Below are 21427 nucleotides of genomic sequence, written 5' to 3' on the forward strand. Positions count from 1 at the left end.
CTGGACTGCCAGGGAAGTCCCTGGAAAAACATGTTTTATCAAACAACGTTATCAAATCACGTACTTGTCTTTTATCCACGTATTGACTTGCGACCACTGTGAGCTTATCTACAGTGGGGCTGTGTTACTGGTGCAAAGAGGAGAGAGCACCTTATTCTAACTACTCAGACCCCCACAACATCTGATGCTGAGAAAAGGGGGCCGTCTATCCTAACCTCACCCAGAGGACACAGCCTCCCGTCCCTGGGCCGCACGGGAGTGAGGAAGCTGGTGCCAGGGAAGAATGATTTCCCCTCCAAATTGGTGTCTTTTCACCTTGTATAACACCTGAAGATACTCAAAGACATTGCCTGGGGCTGCCTCCCCAAGATTTTGTCCAGAGATCAAAGGAAAGAACAACTCGTATTCGAGTGGAGAATTTAGCAGCTACTACATAATATAGTGGCTTTTTGCAGCTTTGTAATTTAAATTGCAGGTTGAGCTTGCCAAGCCAGGAGTGCAGCTTTTTATGCAGAATGAAATGATTTCTTTGGAAAATGCCTACTCTGGTTGATTGCCCAAAGCGTGCATCCCTCTGTCGTAGCAGGATAGTCATGTGGTCAGGAGAAGCACAGTATCCCCGGGGGCAGGGAGAAGAGCTGGGCTCCACCTCCTCTTTCCTTAAGGACTCACCCTGCCTTTGGCCTCTCCTTTTGTCCCTCTTGCTCTGTCGTGGAAGGAAATAATTCTTGGGAAACTCCAAGATCAGTTTCTGCCGGCGCTTCTCACCTGTAGCCCTGCTGCCCGAGGAAGCTGGTCCACACGCATGCCCCTGACATCTTTCAAATTGCTGAAGCTTGTTCTCGGCACTGTTTGGAAAAGTTCGCTGGCGGATGTGAAGCCACACACCCAATCTGTGGCCCTTTCACCCAACATGCTGTCACATGAGTTTGGGACTCCGTGGTGCAAGCCGGTGACACCGGACCCTGCGGAACCGCCTGGGGCCGGCAGGGTCCATGGGAAGCAAGCCGAGTTGGCAGCGGCCCAATGTCAGTGAACCCAGCTGGCATCCTCAGCTCTAAAAAGCTAGGATTTAGGGCTTCCCTGGTGGCGCAGTGGTTAAGAATCCCCCTGCCAACCCAGGAGACACAGGCTCGAGCCCTGGTCTGGGAAGATCCCACATGCTGCGGAGCAACTAAGCCCGTGCGCCACAGCTACTGAGCCTGCGCTCTAGAGCCTGTGCGCCTATGCTCCGCAATAAGAGAAGCCACCGTGATGACAGGCCTGCGCACCTCAACGAATAGTAGCCCCCACTCGCCGCAACTAGAGGAAGCCCGCGCACAGCAACGAAGACCCAACGCAGCCAAAAATAAATAAATAAATAAATATATTTATTAAAAACAAAAGAAAATGTGTGTCACCCAGACTGCTGATGCGGCAAAGTGGCGCCTTCCAGCGTTTAAAAGTCAAAATGACGACGACAAAGTCAGAACAAAACATGCACTGCTCACTACCGTTCAGCGGCTGTCGGATTTGTTTATTACTAAACGGCTCCAACCAGGCATACAACCATGTGACAATTCACGTGCCATAAAAGGTCTCTGTTTTGAGCGCTTCGGCTCATTTGAAACAGCAGGATTTTTTAAAATGTACCCAACACTGGTTTTCAGATGTTTCAAGTGGTTGTAGAAATCAGTGGGTGGAGCCGAAGGCTTAAAGAGAAATATAAAAGTACAGAAAATAGTTTTCAAATCTCTTTGTATATGGCGTTGGTTTTGCTGGCTGGGAAAGAACACTACTGTGGCTGCTGGCGTGGACGTGGCCTGCTGGGATCAGCTCTGTCTTTGTCTAAAACAGCTGGATCATCGAATCTCTGGATTTGCCAACACCAACCCATTTCACTGAAAGGGAAAGGGGAGGTTCAGCCCAGGGCGTGGCGGGGAGAGGGGGCAGCCAGGGCTCAGGGCACCCACCTGCCACTCCAACGTGGTTCTCCACAAACCGGATATAGCTCTGGGCCTGCGGGGGCAGGTCCTCCCACTTCCTGGCGCCCGTAGTGTCTGCCTTCCACCCAGGCAGCGTCTCATACTCCACCTCCACCTTCTGCAGAATCTCCTGGTTGGCTGGGGACACGCAGGGCCGGGGTGAACCACGTGCTGCGGACAGTTGCTCGGCCACGGGCCCGGGACCCCCAGCCTGGGGTCCGCTTGCCCCGGGGCTCAGAGGCGGGGAAGGCAAGCCGCCCTGCTTGGTTTACTCAGGGGGTGGGGGTGGTTCTTGGACACTGGCTGTAGCCCTTCCAGCCCAGGGGACATGCCACCCTGGACACGGATTCACTACGCGCTCTGCTGCAACGTCCACAGCCATCATGAGAGGAACTCTGAGGCCCCTGCTTGGAAATTCTAAGGGGATCCAGGGTCCTGAAGTGTCAAGAGGTCCTACAGGATTTATATCCCCCTCCTCGGGGCAGGGACCCCACTTGGCGGGGATTCCAGGGCTACAGCAGACACCAACCACCCCTTATTGTCAGCAGATGCTGCAAGGAGCCGTCCACTGCAAGGGCCCTGGATGCGCTCCAAGTTCAAATGTTCCCCTGGGGTCACATCACAATCCTGCTGCGGCCTCTCAAAGCTCAGGGTCAGTAGGGCTGGGGCACACTGGCCGAGAGGACGCACGGGGCTCCCACAGCCGCTGGTACTGGTGGGTGTACACACGTGCTGGGGGTGGGGCAGCGGGGGGCAGCTCGCCCATGGCCACTGGTGAGGGTGGGGTCACGTGACCCCGGTGCAGATGCACAAGTAACTGTGACCCCAGGAAAACAGCACTGCCTTTATGCTTTTTAAAACAAAGGATGCTTGCTTGGTCACAGAAACTCCAGTTAGAACCTTAAAGAGTCTAATCAAAAATGTATGTTTTCTTAGGTCAAAGTCGTCTTCCTATTTTTTTTTTTTTCTGGTACACGGGCCTCTCTCTCACTGCTCTGGCCTCTCCCGTTGCGGAGCACAGGCTCCGGACGCGCAGGCTCAGTGGCCATGGCTCACGGGCCCAGCTGCTCCACGGCATGTGGGATCTTCCCGGACTGGGGCACGAACCCGTGTCCCCTGCATCGGCAGGCGGACTCTCAACCACTGTGCCACGAGGGAAGCCCCTCGTCTTCCTATTTGCCCAGAGCTTTGAGCGCCCAGACCTGACGTCAGCTATTTCAGGTGAGTCCCCTGCTCCCGGGAGGTGGGCCTTGACCCCAGGCACCTGAGGGTCCCCCAGGGTCCCGGGGTCAGGCCGGTCCCTCTGAGTCCCTCTGAGCCCTTCCCAGACCATGGATGCCTGGCAACTGCCCCAAGGCCCGGCCAGGCCTCCCATCGGGGTGAGAACCTGCCACAGACAGAATCGGGATGAGTCTTCCAGACACGTACTCACCCCACGTGTTCAACACGTACACCCTGTCCCCTCGCCCCAGAAACCACGGGTCACGTCTGTTACCAGGTCCCGCGAGACAGGCCAAGGACAGGAAAGCCACCGTGCTCGCACCTGGGAAGTAGGGGATCCGCTTCCCGCTGAGCTTGTATGCGATGCCGACTTTAATCTCGTCCAGGGCGTCCAGGATGTCCACCTTCGTTAAGGCCAGCCTGTCCAAAACCACAGCGAGACGCTGAGTAGCGGTCAGCTACGCCATCATTTCTCCTGTCTGGGCTCCACCCCTCGCTTCTCCTCTACTTGCCAGGAATCGAGAGGAAGATGGAAAAGGCCGCCTACGGCCAGGCTGGAACCCAGCTCCAACCATCTGGCCCACCTGGCCCTGAGCACCCCATGGGGACCCCAATCTGGTGGCCTTGTCCTTTCTTCCCTTCTCACGGCCGCGTTGAGGGTCTGGGCATGTGAGCCTTGGGCCCGTCCATGCCACTCTGACCCGGGAGACCCCGAGCCTGGGCCGAGACCACTGGTGCCCTTGACATCGTCCACCCCTGAGGGTCTCCCACACCGTCCGCCCAGGGCCAGGGAGCCCGGGCTTCACGCAAGTTTCTCTCTTTCCTTTTCTCATCTCTGCACGGCCAGGCCTCAAGGGCCTCTGGGTGGGTGTCCCTGGGTTTCCCGAGCCCACGTGGGCCACCGTGCACGGCGCCAGTGCCCTGACCCGGGCTGGGCCGTTACCCTCAGGGCCCCGGGAGGCTGCATCTCCCCGTTTTGCACACAAGGACTGCGGGCCAGGGACCTTGGACACCGTGTCCTTGGCCACTTCGTCCCTGTGCCTCCCGCGGACGGATGGCCCACACACGCCGAGCGCGGCTGTGGTAACTCGTGGGCCGTGTGCTGTGACAAGCGTGCACCTCGCACCCTGGCCCGTCTTTCTGGGGAGGAAGCAGCAAGTCCTCTGTTCGCACGAAGCCCCTCGTTTCCCAGGGCGAGGTCTGAGCCGCTGAAACCACAACCATCACCCAGAGCAGCCCGGCTGCCTGGTTGGTCTCGGGGGCACTGTGGGGGGCCCGCCCTGCCCCCCGGGGGTGCCGCTTCGGAGGAGGGGGGCTGCTGCTCCCGGCCCCCTCGGGGTCATCTTCCTGTCCACAGCCTCGCAGACCGGGGCCCCAGAGCGGGGGGACCTGCGGAGGTGCCCGAGGGACTGTACACCCGGCGGCCGCTCTCCAGGACCAGCGCAGGCTGCGCCCCCCTGCCACCTCTCTGCGGGGCCTCGCGAGCTTCAAGCGTGGCCTCTCCTGCTGGGGCTTTGTTCTGCCCCCTTCTTAGGAGCCCAGTGTCACCCTGGGTGTTTGGGGGAACTGAAGTGACGGCGTTTGCGCTGGCACAGCTAGTGGGGGAGCCCCAGCCCTGTCTGTGCTCAGGAGGAGGTGCAGGGCTGGCCGCAGGGCCAGCTCCAAGGTGCCCTGCGTGGGCCTCCACATCACCCCACTGTGGCCTCGCCGTGGAGAAGGGTCTCCCTCAGGTGACATCACCCTGCGTGGGGAGACGGTGGCCCTGAGCCCCGATGCCCAGCTCCCCTGCTCCCGTCGTGTCTGGGGACCCAGGGACGGACCCCGGGGTGGAAGGGCACCCGGATGTGCCCGAAGTGTCACTCACGCGGTGAATCCGTTGACCATGTGGGCGTATCTGAGGATCATCAGGTCCAGCCAGCCACAGCGTCTCTTCCTGCCCGTGGTCACGCCCCACTCGTGGCCACGGCTCTGCAGCAGGTCCCCGATTTCCTGCGTGGGGACAGAGAGGGCCCCGGTGCCACGGGAAAGGGAGCCTGTGCCCGGCTGCCTGGCGTTCACAATCATCTCCTCTGCCCTCCCCTCCGACCCTCCTGCAGCCCCTGGCGATCACCCCCCCTCACGCCTGCTTCCCTGGCCCCCGGCACACCTGCCCCAGCTGAGACCCCCCAGGTAGGGCCGCACTGACCAGCACCTCCTTCTTGGGCCTCGCGGGCAGGTGAGGGTGGATTGACCTGGCCCTGCAGCTGAGCCTCGGACAGGTGTGTGTTTATTTCTCAGGGGTCCCTATCCCTATCCCTGCGCCTCATCCAAGCCCCTTCCCACTCTGGCTCTCAGACATCTGCCCAGGACAAGAGTCTCGGGTGCTCGCCAGCCATGAGGGCACAAGGCCAGGTGAGAGGAAGGCCGGCGGTGTCCTGAGCTTCCAGAAACACCCACGAGGCTGGAGAGCAGTTTGCTGGGCGGGGCGGGGGCGGTGCTTCTGGCCCTGCTCTAGCTTGGCTGAGACCAAACCCAGGGGGGCTCAGGCCCCCAAGGACGAAGGTGGCCTGTGCCCCCGAGGATGGAGCAGAGACACAGCTCTCGGTGCCCTTCCCGAGCCGAGGGGCTCCACTGTGTACGGCCACGGCGCGGGACGGGGCTGGAGCGGCAGGCCCCTGCATCTCATTAGCCTCCCCAGGCCCCTCCACCAGGTGCCCACGCGGTTCCGCGGGGCTGGGGACTCACATTGATCTGCTCAGTGGGGAAGGCGCCGATGCCCACGCGTGTGGTGTAGGCCTTCACCACGCCGTAGACCTCGCCTATGTTGTGTGGGGGGATGCCCAGGCCGGTGCATACGCCGCCCACCGTGCAGTTGGATGACGTCACAAAGGGGTAGGTCCCTGTGAGACAGCCGGTCAGGCCCCCACCCCGAAGATCACCTGGGCCCAGGGGTCCCCCTTGGCAGGTCTCCAGGGGGACCATCCTGGGGGAGTGGCCGGCACCGGGTGCAGTGGGTATGAGCTAGGCGGGGAGGGGAGGGAGAGGGCCGCTCGGGTTTGGACGGTGCACGCCTCCCCTGCCTGCGCCTTGCGGCTTTGGGGCTTCAGGCTGGTGTGTCCCTGGGTCGGGGACAGGGTGGACAGAGGCCCACGTGGGGCAGTTGGGGCCCCGCCGGGCTCTCTCGCCCTCCCTCCCTCCCCTCCAGCCCAACTTCTCCCTCCTCCCCTCTCGGCTGAATTTAGGGAAACGAGGGGGGTAGGTTTCCTGGGCGCGGCCGGCAGCGTGGCCATGCAGGGAGGCCGCACCTCGCCTGTCTCTGAAAGGCGGGGTTGGTGGGGATGCGGCCGGGACGTACCAAAGTCAATGTCCAGGAGGGCTGCGTTGGCGCCTTCCACGAGGATTTTCTTGGGGGCGCCGTGGAGCGCCTCGTACATGAAGTAAACGCCGTCTCGGACCATGGGTCGGATCCGCTCCGCGAAGCCCTGGGGGAAGGGGGAGGATGCAGGAACTAGGGTGTCCACCCAGCGCTGGCCTCCTCCCCACAGCCTCTCTTTTCCAGCAAACTCCCGCCCAGCGAGGGGCTCAGTCTGCAGATATCCCCGCTCGTCCCGCCCTGTCACATTTACAGCCCCAGACGAGGCTGGAGGAGCTGGGGTCCCAGCCCTGGAAACTTCCAGAAGGGCTCTGCGCTGACATCCTCCTGTCTCCCGCCTGCTCCTGCTCCAGACAGACAGGGTCGGCCTCCGTCCCCCAGGACATCTGGGGCAGTTTCCTCAGAGAGGAGGCGAGGGCCCAGGCCATCAGGGGAGCACCCGGCCTCCTGAGAAGACCATCGTGAGCGCGGCTGGCCAGGGGGTTCCCACGGGAGGCCCATGGCCCCCAAGCCCAGTCCACCTGTGATAATGCGACAGGTGCACTGCACGAATGTGCACGGACCGTCAGTGGGACGCAGACCCTGGGCGGGGTCGGCCCTGCTGCCGAGGCGCCCAGCTCTATCTACCTTGAGCTTTTTGAGTTGACCTTCAACATCTATTTCCAAAGTGGGGAACATGGACTGGTGCTGATGGGCCAGGTTCTTGAATCTGCAGAAGCGAAAATGACTGAGACCCCTGGCCCCCTGGAGCCCTGAGCCCACCTCCCTGGCCAGGCTCCCCTGGGGTCACGGACAGGTCAGATACCGGGTGGAGAATTCGTCGAAGTCCGACAGGAGGTCACAGATGCGGAGGCCCGTGCGGGCCGCTTTGGACGAGTAGGCTGGTCCAATCCCCTTCCTGGTGGTGCCGATGCTAAAAGACAGGCCACAGGCTGTGAACTCGGGTCGCCCAGGCCAGCCTGCCCGGGGCCTGGGGGAGGAGCCTGGGAACACAGGTTCCCCGGCCAGCCCCTCAGGCCTCAGTTTCCAGCCTCATAAATCAAGGTCGAGCTGGGTGACATCTGAGGGTCCCTCCCAGCAGCAGCACCCGGGGGTCTGGGACGGCCATGAGAACCACAGGACACCTCATGTGGCCAGCTTCCAGGGACCCGGGGCTACAGTGGTGGCACCCGGGTCTGATTCCCAGCCCTGACCCTCCCTTACCCACCCTCTGAGGCCCAGTGCCCAGTGGTGCCCTCCCCGGCCTGTCTGCCTTCTGCCCTGGCTTCCCTCTCGCCTGGCACGGAGGCTGCTGCTCCGGGACTGGAACCCAGCTGTGCCCATCCTGTACTCTCTGCCCGCCACAGCCCAGCCAGGCTCAGCATTGCCACCTACATGTGGCCAAGCCCTGTGTGTGTGCGTGCATGTTTGTGAGTGCATGTGCTCCTATGAGAGCATGTGCACACCTGTGTATGAGCACGTGCGTGTGAAATGTGTGCAGTGCATACACGTGCGCACATACATGTGTGCCTGTGTATGAGCGTGTGCCGTGAGTGCATGTGGTGCATGCACATTTGTGTGCAGACATGCGTGCACCGGTGTGTGTGTGTGTGGATGCGTGTGGTACATGCCTGTGTACGTACGTGTGCACTTGTGGACAAGTGTGTGCAGAGTGTGACTGTGGGCAGTGCAGGCGCGTGTGCACGTGTGTGTGAGAGGCAGTGCTCTGTCTGCTGCATCCTTGTCCCGGCTTTGAGAACCGTCCCTGGCACCTTCTAGTAAACATCTCTGGAGAACCAGTGAACGGCCACCGAGAGCTGGTGGGCAGGACGAGGTGCCAGGACGGAGCTGTGCTCAAGGCTGGCTTGCGATCCCAGCAGGGGTGGGGGACGCAGCAGGTGACAGACGGCACGGGCATTCCGCGGGGTGGTGGTCGGGGAGGACGGCGCGGCCCCGGGCAGAGGCGGCTCACTTGGGCTTCAGGGGGGTGAACCGACGGGCACCGTCCTTGGGGGCTTCGGGTGGACGCACGCTCCCCACCCCACATGCCCCCAGCTCTCCATCTGTGGACTCGAGGGCCACGAGCTGAGTACACGCGCTACTCACTTCTTGCCCTCCTGGGCCTGCCTCTGCACCTCCTGGAGCCCATCCACCGCCTGGTGAAAATCGAACACTGCCGGCCGGGCCGGCGGGGGCACCACGAGCGGGAGAGACAGACGGTTACAGGGCCTCCGGGGACGCACTGGGGTCCCCCGGGCCTCAATCTCCCCATCTGCCAGTGGGGGCAGTGATCCCGACCTGGCACCCCCGGAAGCCCTTGGAGAAGGCCTGGGGGAGCCCCAGGCCATGGTGGGGATGGGGGCGTCACTCACAGGTGGGCAGGGAGGGCCTGAGACTCACCGAGGTGGGCCCGGTCAGAGATGATGAGCCTCTTCTCCCAGTCCTTCAGGCCTGCGGACACGGCATGCGGTTGGCCATGGGCCACAGAGTCACCTCCGGTTAGCGGCGGGCCCTCCCCGTGGTGGCCTCTCTGGGGGGGGTTCCTGGGCCCTCCCCCCGGGGACGTCCACCCACGTCTCCACGGGCGAGCCTGTCTCCCCGTGGGGTCTCCGTCCCGGCACCTCCTGGTGCCCGCGTCCCAGGGCCAGGGTCCCACTCGCTCTTTTCATGCCTGCACTGAGCCCTGAGGCCGCGGCTGTGCTTCCTCCATGGCATCTCAGGGCTGCTGTGTCATCAGCTTGCCTCTAAACAGCCACTGAGGTTCCACTTGCCCAGATGCCTGGCTGGTGGCCTCGGCCACTGCCTGCCAGCCTCCTGCCCCTGAACAGCCCCCAGGAACCACATTCTTCCCTGCTCGCATGGTCGGTCCAATGGTCCCCAGTCTCAGCCTGACATCAGGGTCATATTCCAGGTTCCAGGGCTCCTTCCTGGACAGCCTGGTCTTTATCTCCCAGTGCCACCTGTCCCCAGTGTCATGAAAGCTCCCCTGCGACACTGAGGCTGTGGCCTGGAGCCAGAGTTTGGGGCCTCTGGACTGCCCGCTCCTGGCTTCCTGCACAGGCAGAGCCAGCAGGCCCAGGCAGCGGGCCAGCTGTGGAAGCCGCCCCACCTGTCCACCTGCCGCCGCCCTCAGGAGAAACCACATGGCGAGCCACCCGGCAACTTGGCCGCTGGGAACATGCACGTGTCCTGAGCGGGGCGGTTCTGCGGGAACACGGGCCTACCTTTCTTCTCATTCTTTTCTGCTTCTTCGAACAAGCCTGGTAAGTGGACAACCACTCCGTTGCCTGCAACACACAGACACAAGACTGAATCGTATCACGGACGCGGGGGACTTACGTATAAAACAGCACAGGGACTTCCCTGGCTGTCCAGCGGTTAAGACTTCACCTTCCAATGCAGGGGGTGCGGGTTCAATCCCTGGTCGGGGAGCTAAGATCCCACATGCTTCATAACCAAAAAACCAAAACATAAAACAGAAGCAATACTGTTAACAAATTCAATAAAGACTTTAAAAGTGGTCCACATTAAAAAAAAAAATCTAAAAACAAAATCAGGGACTTCCCTGGTGGCCTAGTGGTTAAGAATCCGCCTGCCAATGCAGGGGACTCGGGTTCAATCCCTGGTCCGGGAAGATCCTACATGCCATGGAGCAACTGAGCCCGTGCGCCACAACTACTGAGCCTGCGCTCTAGAGCCCGTGCTCTGCAACAAGAGAAGCCACCGCAATGAGAAGCCCGCGCACCGCAACGAAGAGTAGCCCCCGCTCGCCGCCACTAGAGGAAGCCCGCGCACAGCAATGAAGACCCAACGCAGCCAAAAATAGATAAATAAGTTAATTTTAAAAATAAAATAAAATAGCCTATTTTTAAAATAAATAAAAACAAAAACAGCATGAAATTCGTGCTCTCATGTTCATTGCAGCATCGTTCAAAATAGCTAAGATGGGGAAGCAACCCAGGCGTCCATCAACAGAAGGATGTGGCTCATCCACATGTTGGGATATTATCCAGCCTTAAAAAGGAAGAAAATTCTGACGCAGGTGGCGACATGGATGAACTTCGAGGACACAATACAGACGCTGAAGGACACATTCTGTATGATCCACGTGTACGAGGTCCATAGAGAAGTCAAACTCATGGAGACAAAGTAGGCTGCTGGGGGCAGGGGCTGGCGGGGGGAAGCGGGAGTGAGTATTAATGGGGACGGAGGTTCTGTTTAGGGAGACGATGCAGCTCTGCAGACGGATGGTGGTGAAGGGCCTGCACAACGACGTGAACGGACCTAACGCTACTGAGCTGTACAGTTAAAAATGGCTAAGATGGTCGATTTGTATTAGGTACATTTTATCACAATAAAGTAAACGGTCAAGTCAAAACAAAAGCCATCATGAAGCATTTACAGAGAGCAGATCAGTGGTTGTCGGGGGTGGGGTGGGAGCGGGGAGGGGAAACTCCTCAGGGGGAGGAAAATGTTCTAGAACTGAATCATGGTGGATGTACAATCGTACCCTCACAGGGGTGAACTTCATGGTACGTAAATTATACCTCAGTAAAGCTGTTGTGTTTTGTTTAAGTGGCATGGAAATGGGAAGGCGGGAGGTGCGGGGAAATGCAGCCTCCAGCCGTTCCTGGGACCCAAACAGGGCCTCGGGGGAGCCACGCTTCCCCATCCACGTAAAACTGAAGTAGGGTCTACAGAGGGCGGAGGTTGAGGCCACGGAAGGGAGGGGCTCACCAAGGTCACGAGGTCACCGTGGGCCCAGGCTAAAGCCAACGCTGGCCCCTTCCTCTAAGACCAAAACCAGCTGGGCAGGGCCCCCGCTGCCTTCCTGGGAGGAGCCCGTCTCTGAGCACCGGGATTGGCCGAGGCACACGGGACATGGGTCCAGACGGGAGTGACTCAGAGACGATGCAAGCCACACCGAGCACAAAAGGTCACCTAAATGCCACGAGTCCTGAAATGACCACGTGGCTGGGCCTGGGGGAGTGACCCGGGCTGGAGGGGCAGCTGTGTGAGTCCCAGCTCGGTCTGCCCTTGCTAAGGGGCTTCCCGCCGCCGTCGCCGTCTGGCCGCGCTGACCGCCGAGCTGAGCCCTTGCCCATGCTCCCCGGTGACCGCTGGCCCCCACCCACCCCCAGCTCCTCGGAGACCGGGCAGAGCGCCCCCTGGTCGAGCGGTGCCTCCTTGGCTTCGTTTCCCTCCCAGAGGGGCCTGGGGCCCAGCACCCGAGGCTGGCGCCGAGCAGCTTCCTGCAGCAAAGCCCCCGCCCCGGGCGTGGGGTCCCGGGGGAGCTGGCGTCCTCGCCGCCCCGTCCTCACCCACGGCGGAGGCTCCGGGAGACCCTTTCCTCCTGCTCAGCCTGACTGCCCACTGCCCCTGCGGCCCCTCGGCCGCCGTGTCCCTGGGCTCCCACGCAGGGCAGACCCCCTGCCGCCGCCGGGCACACACCTGCCGCGCCACCCCGGCTTCCCAGCTTCCCAGCCAGCGAGGGGGCGGGGCAGATAAGTCACGAGTGTGGGCCTGCCCAGTCGTGGAAAGAGCCAGAAGGAAAAGTACCAGAAGCTGCCAGCGCGTGACCCATGGGGGGAGGGGCAGCAGAAGGCGACGGGAAGGGGCCCGGGCAGGCCAGGAACAGGGGAGCCAGGCCCGACCCCGCTCGGACGCTCACTTAAGGACACGCACAAGAGCATGCACACACAGTACCTGCACACACGCACGCACACGCTCACACTCATGCACCTACGCAGACTCATACACATGCACACTCACACATGCGCTCACCCACACAGGCACACAGGCCTGTACACACACACTGCGGGAGTCTGAGCGCTCAGGGGAGCCTCCTGCACTCTCCCTCCCTCTGGCCCAGGCTGGGTGGGGTCCTGGGCTCTGGGAGGGGCTCTGAGGACAGGTCCCAGGTCAGAGGCCTCTGCGAGGGCTCCCGCTTGAGGCTGGGACCGTGAACCTCCCGGCCCAGGGTCGAGGCCCCGGCTGAGCAGGTTATTCTCTCCTGGCCAGGAGCACCTGGTCCTCACGCTGGGCAGGACGGGGTGGGGGGGGGCGTGGGCGGGGGTCCAGCCCAGCTCTCCGGCTGCGTCCAGGCCTCACACCGGGCCCTTGGGCTGGATGACGTCCCAGGTCCCTCCTGCTCACACGCTCAGGATCCCAGGCGGGGGTGGGGCGGGGAGGGCACTCACCAATGAAGGACATGGCCTTGGTGTTGATGATGCCGCTGGGCAGCAGGTGGAAGTCGTACTCCTTGCCGTCTACCACCACCGTGTGGCCAGCGTTGTTGCCCCCCTGGGTACAGAAAACAAACTGGCTCAGCATCCAGGAGCCCGGGGGCCTGGACCCACCCTGGGAAGGCCCGCCCGGCAACCGGCCTCACTCCAGGCAGCTCTAAATGCAGGCGCTCAGGAGCCCCCTCTGGGCTGCCCGGGGTGGTGGTCCTGTCCCCCAAGGAGTGTGACGTGCCGTCCATGCTTGGACTTGGGGAGTTTGGTCCAGTGGTCGGCTCTGATGCACGTCTGGGGTGCTGGGTTAGGGCCCTGCTCCTGGGATGGGGTGAAGGGGCCTGGCCAGGGGACTGAGTCCAAGAGAGGCGCTGGCCCACACCCAGGACCGTCACGTGCTGATGCTCCAAGGAGGCTGGCTAGTGCAGCCCCCGAAGCTGCGGACACACTCAGAGCCGTGCCTGCCCTGCCCATGAGTCCCTCTGGGGGTCCGTCCTCTGATGCAGGAATGAGGGGGCCCAACCATCCCGGGAAGCAAACTCAGGCCCCCACGGCCCCTGCTGCCACACAGCCCGAGCTCTGAGGAAGCAGCGGGCGGGCCAGACAGCACAGCCCTTCTGCGGCCGGGTGAGGGGACTGGGTGCTGGCATGGGCCAGCAGGGCCAGGGCCCCTCACCCTCTCAGCAGGGACCCTCCCTGGGGCCTGTGTCTCCCATCCAAGAATAAAGAGGGAGAAACCACTCTGAGGCTGGCGGGGCTGAGTCAGGGGAGCCAGGGGAAGGCCCTGCCTTTGAGGGGCACCGGCCTCCAGTCCCAGTTCCGGCCACTAGCGGACATCGCGGGCCCCAGCACGTGGGTCCCCAGAGCCAGTGAGCAGGGCCCGGGGAGGGGCACATTCCGGCTGGTGCCAGCGGCTGTGGGCCTGCCCTGGGGGGCCCGCTGTGTCCCCAGAGCCTCGGAGCCCAGCCCGCCTCCACCTTCCCGGCTAATCTCCTGCAGAAGCACATGTCCATCTGCGGAGGCTCTCCACGGCTGGGCCTCCACCCTCCACGCCCCGCTGTCCTCCAGCCTTGTGGAGGGGGCCGTGGCTGCTGGCAGTGAGGGCTTCAGCCCCCACTCTGCAGGGCCCGGCAGGGTGGGGCTCCCCCCATACGAGGCCTCTCCTTGCCCCGTCCAGGCAGGGCTGAATGAGGGCGGCCTCCTTCTGCCAGGAGCACCTGCTCCTCAGGCTGGGGATGGATGAAACTTACACGTCTCCTGGGCGCCCCCACTGAGATGGCCCAGGCCGGGGGCGCAGGCGCCAGGAGACCCGGCCAGGGCCTCTTCCCCCTGGACCTCACCGCACCCCCGGGTAATCTAAGCAGCGGGGCCAGAGCCCAACCTCACCCACAATACCCGTTTCGCCCTGGGGCTCGGCCGCGATCTGTGCCAGACGGCTCCACCACGGCCCGGCTAGGAGCCCCTTCCACGGGGGTCCCCAGACACCCCAGCGTTCCGCTTGTCCAACGCACGTGGGGAGGCCTGTCTGGCCTGACACAGGGGTTGGAGGACTCGGGTGGGTTTGCCTCTAATCGACTCCTGGGGTCGCTGCGATGCTGCTGTGTGTCCCCGAGGCCCTGCTGCGCGACGGTGCCGGGTCCCTCGGCTCATCCGCCCCCGAAGCCAACGACCGCTGGAAGCCAGCCTGCCGTCTCCCCAGGTGCCCCGAGCCAGGCGGTTGGCTGCGGGAGCTGAGCGCAGGCTCTGAACAAATGACGGGGGAAGCAGAAGGACAAAGGGCACGACGGGGGGCTGGGGGCCAAGGAGGGGGGCCCTGGGAGCAAGGGCGGGCGGGCGGGCGGTGTCAGGCCCCGGGGGGCTCGGATGCAGACTGTGCTGGGGGGTGAACCGGGGGGGCCGCCACGGAGGGAGACAGGGAAGGGACCCCAGAGGGGCTGCGGGAGGGAAGGGAGCTGATGCTGACGTGGTGTGGGGGGCATGGGAGTAGGGCGGTGGGCTCAGCCTTGACCATCTGAGTCACCGTGACCGACGGGCCCCGGGTTTGGGGGTCAACTGTGTCCCCCCCGAGACCCCCGTCCTCGCCCTGCCCCTGCCTCGGTACACGTGCAGTGAGTCCCCTCACATGAGGTTCTCCGCGGAGTTCACACCCAGGGTCAGGTTTCCCGCCGTAGGCGGGTCAGCCTGCGGTGGTGTGTGGCCTCCGTTCACAGATGAGGAAACTGAGGTCCCAAGAAGGGAGTCTGCAGCAGGGCCCAGGCTAGACCAGATGGCAGCTTGCAGATGCTCTCCCCGTATGCCAGACACTGCCCCCCGCCAGCCGCATCCTGCCTGCCTTGGTGGGGGTCCAGACGGCTCGCCTCCCTCCCCTGCTCTCAAGTGCCCAGTGCCAACGCCAGCTGGCCTGAGCACACACCACATTTGTTTGGGGTAAACACCAGCGCCTAGGAACAGGCGCAGGCCACTGTGGGCCTGTGGGAGGCAGATGACCCCTGCTGGCTGCAGGGCCCGGGCATCAGGTCACAGTCCACTCCCAGGGGCGTGAGCCAGCCCTGGACGCTGAGCTCAGGGTCTGCTGACCCGCAGGGCGCACCTCCCAGCAGCTCTGCAGAGGTCCAGGTGACCGCCCCAGAGAGACCCCCGTCTGCCCTCTCCTGGCCGCACAGTCAGGGGGTGAGGTCGGGGCAGGGACACCCCACCTGCCCTCCTAAGGCTCCAGCCCTGCAGGCCCAGCCCGGCTGCCTCTGCAGGGCCTTCGCTCCTGGGTGGCGCCTTGCCTCCCCATCCCTGGGTGGGCAGGTTCCGGAAGCTCCATGCCCGGGGCCCCGCAAGAGTGAGCTGGAGCTGGCCTCACCCCTCTTCTGTGTCCCAGGGGGACCCTCATGGCTCTGCCAGCCTCCAGGTTCTCCCCTCCGTGATGCAGTTTTGGGTCAGGCACAGCTCTGAGTCCCCAGGGATGCTGAAGCCACCCCTGTGGCCTGGCCGGTCACTCAAACTCCCTGGTGGGTGCTCCTGCCTGTTGCTTCCCTGGCAGCAGGGATCTAAGAAAGGGGGGCTCTCTCGCTCAGGGACACAGGAAAGGGGCCAAGGCCAACCCACTGGGGCATCTCACCAGCCCTGACCCTGCCTGCCTCTGCAGGTGTCCTTCCAGCCCACCCTCTCTGGGGGCCAGGGAAGAGTGGACAAAGACAGCAGAGAGGGTGAATGCGGGGCGACAGTGTCTCAAGAGGCTGTGAAGCTGCTCCCACGCCGCCGGGTGTGGCCATGGGCGGGGGAGGAGGCCTCTGGGCAGCGGCAGTGCGGGTGTTATCAGGGGCGCATACAGCACGCAACAAGGGGCCGGCTTTCCGGCTGGAGACCCTTGTGCACTGCACTCCCCACAGCAGGGTCGGGTTGAAACCAGGGAGTGCACGCGCCCAGGCAGCCCTCAGCTCCTGTGTGTCTGCTCTGCTGGCAGGCTCCTGCCGTTCATTCGTTCACCCACTCATTCACTCACCCCCAACAGACCTCCTCTGTCCCATGAGACACTGGGGTGAGGCCTGGAGGGAGGAGGGCGCGGGCTCCACGTGGACTGGGCGACCCTGCGGAGGCCCTCCCCCTGGAGCACTGCCGGGGGGCCGGTGTCATGGGAGGGTGTACACGTGGAAGGGGGGCTGCTTCTGGAACAACACCAGGTATTTTCCCCACTCTCCCTCCCCGTCGGAGGCTCCTGGACTAGCCTGGGGTTCCAGGTGAGGCATTTCCCAGTCGCCCTCCCGGGGAGAGGGGACCCAGAGCACCAACAAGCCGCAGGACGCGGCCCCCAACGAGTGAGACCACCGTGCCCATCGCCACAGCCCCCTGGGAACTGACGGTGGTGCTCCCCCAGGGAAACCCGGCCGCGCCCTCGTGCCGAGCCATCTTACTGCCCTTGGAAGGAGGGGAATCTGAAACCCTGCCCAGTGCGCGAGAAGGCCTCGGGGTCCTGGGCGGGGGCCCAAAGCCTGACGAAGGCAACTCTGGGAATGGAAGGAGGGCTGGCACCGAGGCCCGACGGCCAGGCCAGGTGTGTGGGCTCTTAGGCTCCTATTTGGACCACGGAGGCGGGGGCGGGGGTGGGGCAGGGGGGCCTGGGGGGGGATGCCAAACAGCAGGAAGGACGCTCAGCACGGAGCCCAGGGGAGGGGCGGGGACTCCCAGGGAGCGAGCGGAGCCCTCGGCCGCTCGGGCCGAGGGTCCCTGCAAAGAGCAGAGGGGGCATGAGGCGCCAGCGCGGGGAGGCCGCTGACGGATGGGCTCCGGGGTCTCTGCTGCAGCGCTGCGGCAGTAGCTGAACCAGAGAGAGGAAAGGGGGAGGCTGCGTGGCCATCCCTGAGCCCAAGGGGCTGGGCTGCGAATGAGGAGAGAAGGGAGCCAGCCCTGGGGCAGACCAGGGACCCAGGCTGCAGAAGGGCTGCTGCTGGTGGAGGGCAGGGCTGCGCACCCTCCACTCGGGGAGAGGGGAGGCTGCCAGGAAACGGGTCCTGGAGTCAAAGACAACAGCAGGAGGGGCCTAAGGCCTGAGTCGCTGGACCGTAAGCAAGGTCTTGAGGGTCTTGGGGTGCTTGCTGACCACAGGCCCCAAACCACTGAGATGGGAAGAAATGAGGAAGGCCGCTGGGGGCACGGGTGGCTCTGGCCCCAGGCCGCCTCTGGGCAGGAGGAAAGTGAGTCCAGGTGAGCCAGGTGGCCAAAGGCCACCAAACGGCTTCCCACTTGTACCAGAGCCAAGACGGAAGACAGGCCTGCTGGTGGCAGAGGGTGGGCAGAAGCAAGACCAGAGCCGGGGACCAGGGCAGCCACCGGGGTGGCAGCTGCCACTCAGGACGGCCCCAGGCCCAGGTGACAGGCCAGGGGACCCTTCCGGCCACTGGGGCTGGCTGGCTTTAGCCCTTCTAGGCAGCCACCCAGACGGGCCCCAGCCCAGCCCCGCCCATGCCCTGCACGCGACTCCACCGCCAGCTGCCCTGGCCCCTGGCTCCCGAGCTGGACCAGCTCCTGGGGTCAAGGTGCAGCGTGAAGGCTAAGACTCTGGGCTTCACGCATACACGCTCTAAGTAAAAGCAGCCTTCCCGGGGCATGGGCTGGACCCTCCCCGTGCCAGCCGCTGACGCCCAGCGCTGTTGCCATGCGGGTGTGGCACACGTGAGGGCCCATAAGTGCTACTTATTCCAACTGCTCAACTTTTCTGAGGCCCCGCCTCACCAGCTTGTTTGGAGGCTGGAGAGGAGAAGCCACAGTGGGCTCCCAGGACAGCTGGGAATTATTCCCACATGTTGCAGAGCAGAGGCCTGCAGTTGGAAATGTACTGATGTCAGTTGGAGAATATGGGTGGGGGAGAGGGTGCCTAGGGGGCCCCCCAGGTGGGTGGGGGGTTCCAGCCTGCTCTGCCCTTGGCTGGTCCTGTCCAGCGACGGAAGAGGGCAGGGCCTGGCCTGCTGACCCAGGTGGTGGAGCAGGGAGGGCCTCATTCCAGAACCATCTCCACAGCCAGGACATCCCGGTGGCTTCAAGATGAGGGCTCTCACGGGTACCTGCAAAGCCCCGAGGTCACTTCAAGGAGGGGAGACGGCCACAGGCGGGTGGGCGAGGCTGACCAGAGGTGGCAGGTCACATGGAGGGCCCTGGGCATCATTGCTGGAGCAGACAGGCCCCAGGAGGGGATGCCCTGAGCTGGAGAGGGAGGAGAGTGGGCATGGACCACGTGCCCGGCTGAAGGGTCCAGGGGAGAGGAGTGGACTTGCTCGCCGTGGCTTAGGGCAGAGAGAGGGTGGGAGACTTCTCACCACCCCAGGAAGCACCTTCCAGGAACCCACTGTCTGCGTCAGGCAGGAGTGGTCCAGATGGCAGCGTCTTCCCCAAGCCCGGCATGCTGGCCTCCCCTGGGGCGCCGGAGCCCCAGGCCACCTGGCGGGAGCTCAGGAATGAGTCCACATAGCCAAGGAGGAGGAGCTCAGAGGGCATCCCTTCCTCATTTTTGGCAGCATTCCCGCCCGTGGCTGCAAACCTTGGCAGCACCAATGCTCGCACCCCAAAGCTGACCCCTGTGCGCCCCGAGCTGTAAGTCAGCCCATAGCAGCAAGCATGGCACGGGGCCCCAGGGGACTGCCCGGTGGCAGTCAGGACAGACGGGGTGCAGAGAGCAGCCCGCAGCCGGCAGAGGCCCCGCCCTGGGCCCTCAGGGGAGAGAGCTTGTGTCTGGCCTCCTGGCTGGCACTGCCAGACACGGGGTCGCCCCAGCCGTAAGTCCAAGGCTCCCTCCTCTCTTCCTCGTCCCTGCTCTGCCTGCCGTCAGGACCTGGCCCGCTGTCCTGCCCTGGCCTCTGCCTCTGCTTGGCTGACCCTCCAGGGCCACCCCTCTCAGAGGGGCCTTGCTCGCTTCCACTCTGGGCTCTGGGCACTCAGCCGCCTCGGCGTGCACTGACCCCTTGTGGTCAGCCAGCCCAGTCCCAGACCCAGACAGAACCAGGAAGGGAGGGTGTCTCCGTGGCCCTCAAACCACTGGGAAGCTGGGGTCCCCGCCCCCCACACTGCAGGGCCCAGTGTCACACCCACGGCACACCCCACCCCCTGAGGATCCGGTGTCCCCAACTCAGCGACTTGTATTTATAGCTCTGCCCCTGGCTCACTGCCCTGGGGGGGTGGGGCTGGTGGGGAAGGCGGGGTCCCTGGGGGAGGCAGTGGGGGAGCGAAGCGTGTGCTCCCATGAGTGGCAGGGGGTTGTGAGTGGGTGGTGTGTGCGTGTGAGTGGGCGGGGGTGACGGCTGGGAAGGGTGTCCCGGGAGGGGAGGGGTCCAAGAGGCGTGTCCCGGGAGGGCTGGAGGGCAGGGAGGACAGGGTCCGTCTGGGTCCGAGGGGAGGGGAGGGGGGCTCGCTGGGCGGGTGGGGGAGGGACCCGGCGCCCGGCCCGCACCTGGAAGCGGCTGATGATGTCGGCGTCCGTGGCCAGCAGGTCCACCACCTTGCCTTTGCCCTCGTCCCCCCACTGCGCGCCCAGCACCACGGTCACCCGGGAGCCGGTGGTCGCCGCCTCGTGCTGCAGCCGCCCCCGCTTGACGCCGCCTGCGGCGGGGGTCCGGTCGTTGGAGGCTCGGGTCCCCGACATGCTGCCTCGGCTCTTCCGCTGCGCTGGGCCGCCCGAGAGCCCGCGGCCCCAGTGCGCCGCGCCATTAAAAGGAACCGGCCGGGGCGGGGGGCGGGGCCGGGGGCGGGCTCTCAGGCGCCGTGACGCGCCGCCGTGACCTCCAGGCCGCCGGGTCCCGCCCCCGCAACCACCCGGGAGCCGGGTGGGGCCGCGGGCCGGGCCAGGGTTTGGGGGGTGCCAGGCCCGGCGGCGCGCTACGGGGTCCCTCCACGCGGCCAGGCCGGGGGAGCCCCGGGAATGCTCTTGGGGGCTATCGCGCTCGCCTTCCCCGAGGCGAGGCCTGGACGCCGCGACCCACCCCGCCCGCCCCGCTAGGTCCAGGACCTCGGCGTTCCAGAAACCGAGGGGGTCCCCTCCAGGGCGGGAGTGCGGTTTGCCAAAAGGGAGCTGCGTCTTTGCGCCCCACTCGGGGTGTTCGGGGTGCGCACCTGCCCCGCGGTGAACCCGGGTTCTCCAGACTGGCGCGGGCGCCCTCTGGTGGACGCAGAGAGAGGACAGAGTGTCTCCCCCACCAACGTCCCCCCTCCCCTCGCCCTCCCACATGGGCAGGGGCCCCGGAGTCTGGCACTGGGCACCCTGGTATCACAGGCGGGCTAAATCCAGGAGCCCGGCTGCCCTCGGGTGTCAGGTCACCTGGTTGGGCACTGGAGCGGCCAGTGATGCTCACCAACTGCACTGGGCCGGGGTGTCTAAGAGGCCCCACCAGACCTCCTCCCTGCCCCAGCCTGTGCAGGGACTGGGTGCCCAGAGAGGGTGCCCCATGTTCTGCTGGGCTCCTGTGTTCCCAGCTGAGTGAACGCCCGCTCTACCCTGCCACATACACACCCTAAGTGGACTTGGGCTTGGACACGACTGGCCCTACGGGTCGGAGAAGGGGCGAGGGATGGGCCCCTGGGGGTAGGAGTGCCCCTGGGGGGACTCTCAGTGCAGAGGGGCCTGGAGCCTGTCCACTGGCCTCTGCCCAGGGCTCAGAGAGCCACTGAGCTCCCTGGGCTCCCAAGCCAGAGGCAGGGGACCAGATACTCCCCGGGAGCAAGGGAGTGGACCCTGGGCTTGTCACAGACCCCTGGAGAGTCAGTGCTTCGAGTCCCAGGACTGCTGCATCTGCTCCTCCGCCCCCCTCCCCACCCCTGCATCCTCCAGCCCCCTGGGCTCCTGGCCAGAGCCCTGGCTCCGACCCTAGGCAGGGCCCTTGGCCCCTCTGTGCCCCAGTCCCTCTCCTCGCACATGGGGACACCGGGGGTTACACGCAGGGTGTGAGGCCTCCCTGGATGACAGCGACGGAGCGGGGGCGGGCAGCACCCCTCCCCCCGCCACGGCCTTCTGTGGGCCACCAGCCCTGGGAATCGGCTGGAGCAGGGTCAGGAGGGCCAGGTGCCAGGCTCTGAAGCCACCGAGGGCTGGGGAGGCTGAGGATGGGGCGAACCGTGGGCTGCCAAGGGGGGGCTGTGGCCAGGGGGGCGGAGTGTTTCAGGGAGTGAGGGCGTGGGAGGCTGGCTGTGTCAACAGGGAGGAG

The 21427-nt window shown here is 64.3% G+C and overlaps 1 protein-coding gene across 1 annotated transcript; it reads right to left on the bottom strand.

Moving 5' to 3' along the window:
* Positions 1 to 1501: 1501 nt before the first annotated feature.
* On the bottom strand, positions 1502 to 19954 carry ADSS1 (adenylosuccinate synthase 1). The gene is made up of 13 exons (XM_060095547.1): positions 19681 to 19954; positions 12717 to 12819; positions 9741 to 9803; positions 8917 to 8967; positions 8623 to 8689; positions 7343 to 7450; positions 7165 to 7246; positions 6520 to 6646; positions 5910 to 6064; positions 5050 to 5174; positions 3508 to 3605; positions 1953 to 2102; positions 1502 to 1880 (listed from the first exon to the last, which is right to left on the bottom strand). Exons 1-13 carry the CDS (start codon positions 19870 to 19872, stop codon positions 1828 to 1830), a joined length of 1374 nt encoding a protein of 457 aa, XP_059951530.1. The 5' UTR covers positions 19873 to 19954; the 3' UTR covers positions 1502 to 1827.
* Positions 19955 to 21427: the final 1473 nt, after the last annotated feature.

The sequence above is a fragment of the Mesoplodon densirostris genome, chromosome 4 (genome assembly GCF_025265405.1).
Source record: "Mesoplodon densirostris isolate mMesDen1 chromosome 4, mMesDen1 primary haplotype, whole genome shotgun sequence".
Lineage (NCBI taxonomy): Eukaryota > Metazoa > Chordata > Mammalia > Artiodactyla > Ziphiidae > Mesoplodon > Mesoplodon densirostris.

What these genes read in the sequence shown, in the direction of transcription:
- ADSS1 (XM_060095547.1), bottom strand. Translation starts at nt 19,872, where the DNA reads ATGTCGGGGACCCGAGCCTCCAACGACCGGACCCCCGCCGCAGGCGGC. An exon ending in ACATCATCAGCCGCTTCCAG is followed by an intron (nt 12,820 to 19,680) that starts GTGCGGGCCGGG and finishes TTCTGTACCCAG; the next exon opens with GGGGGCAACAACGCTGGCCA. An exon ending in CAGGCCCAGGAGGGCAAGAA is followed by an intron (nt 7,451 to 8,622) that starts GTGAGTAGCGCG and finishes CCTGTCTTTTAG; the next exon opens with CATCGGCACCACCAGGAAGG.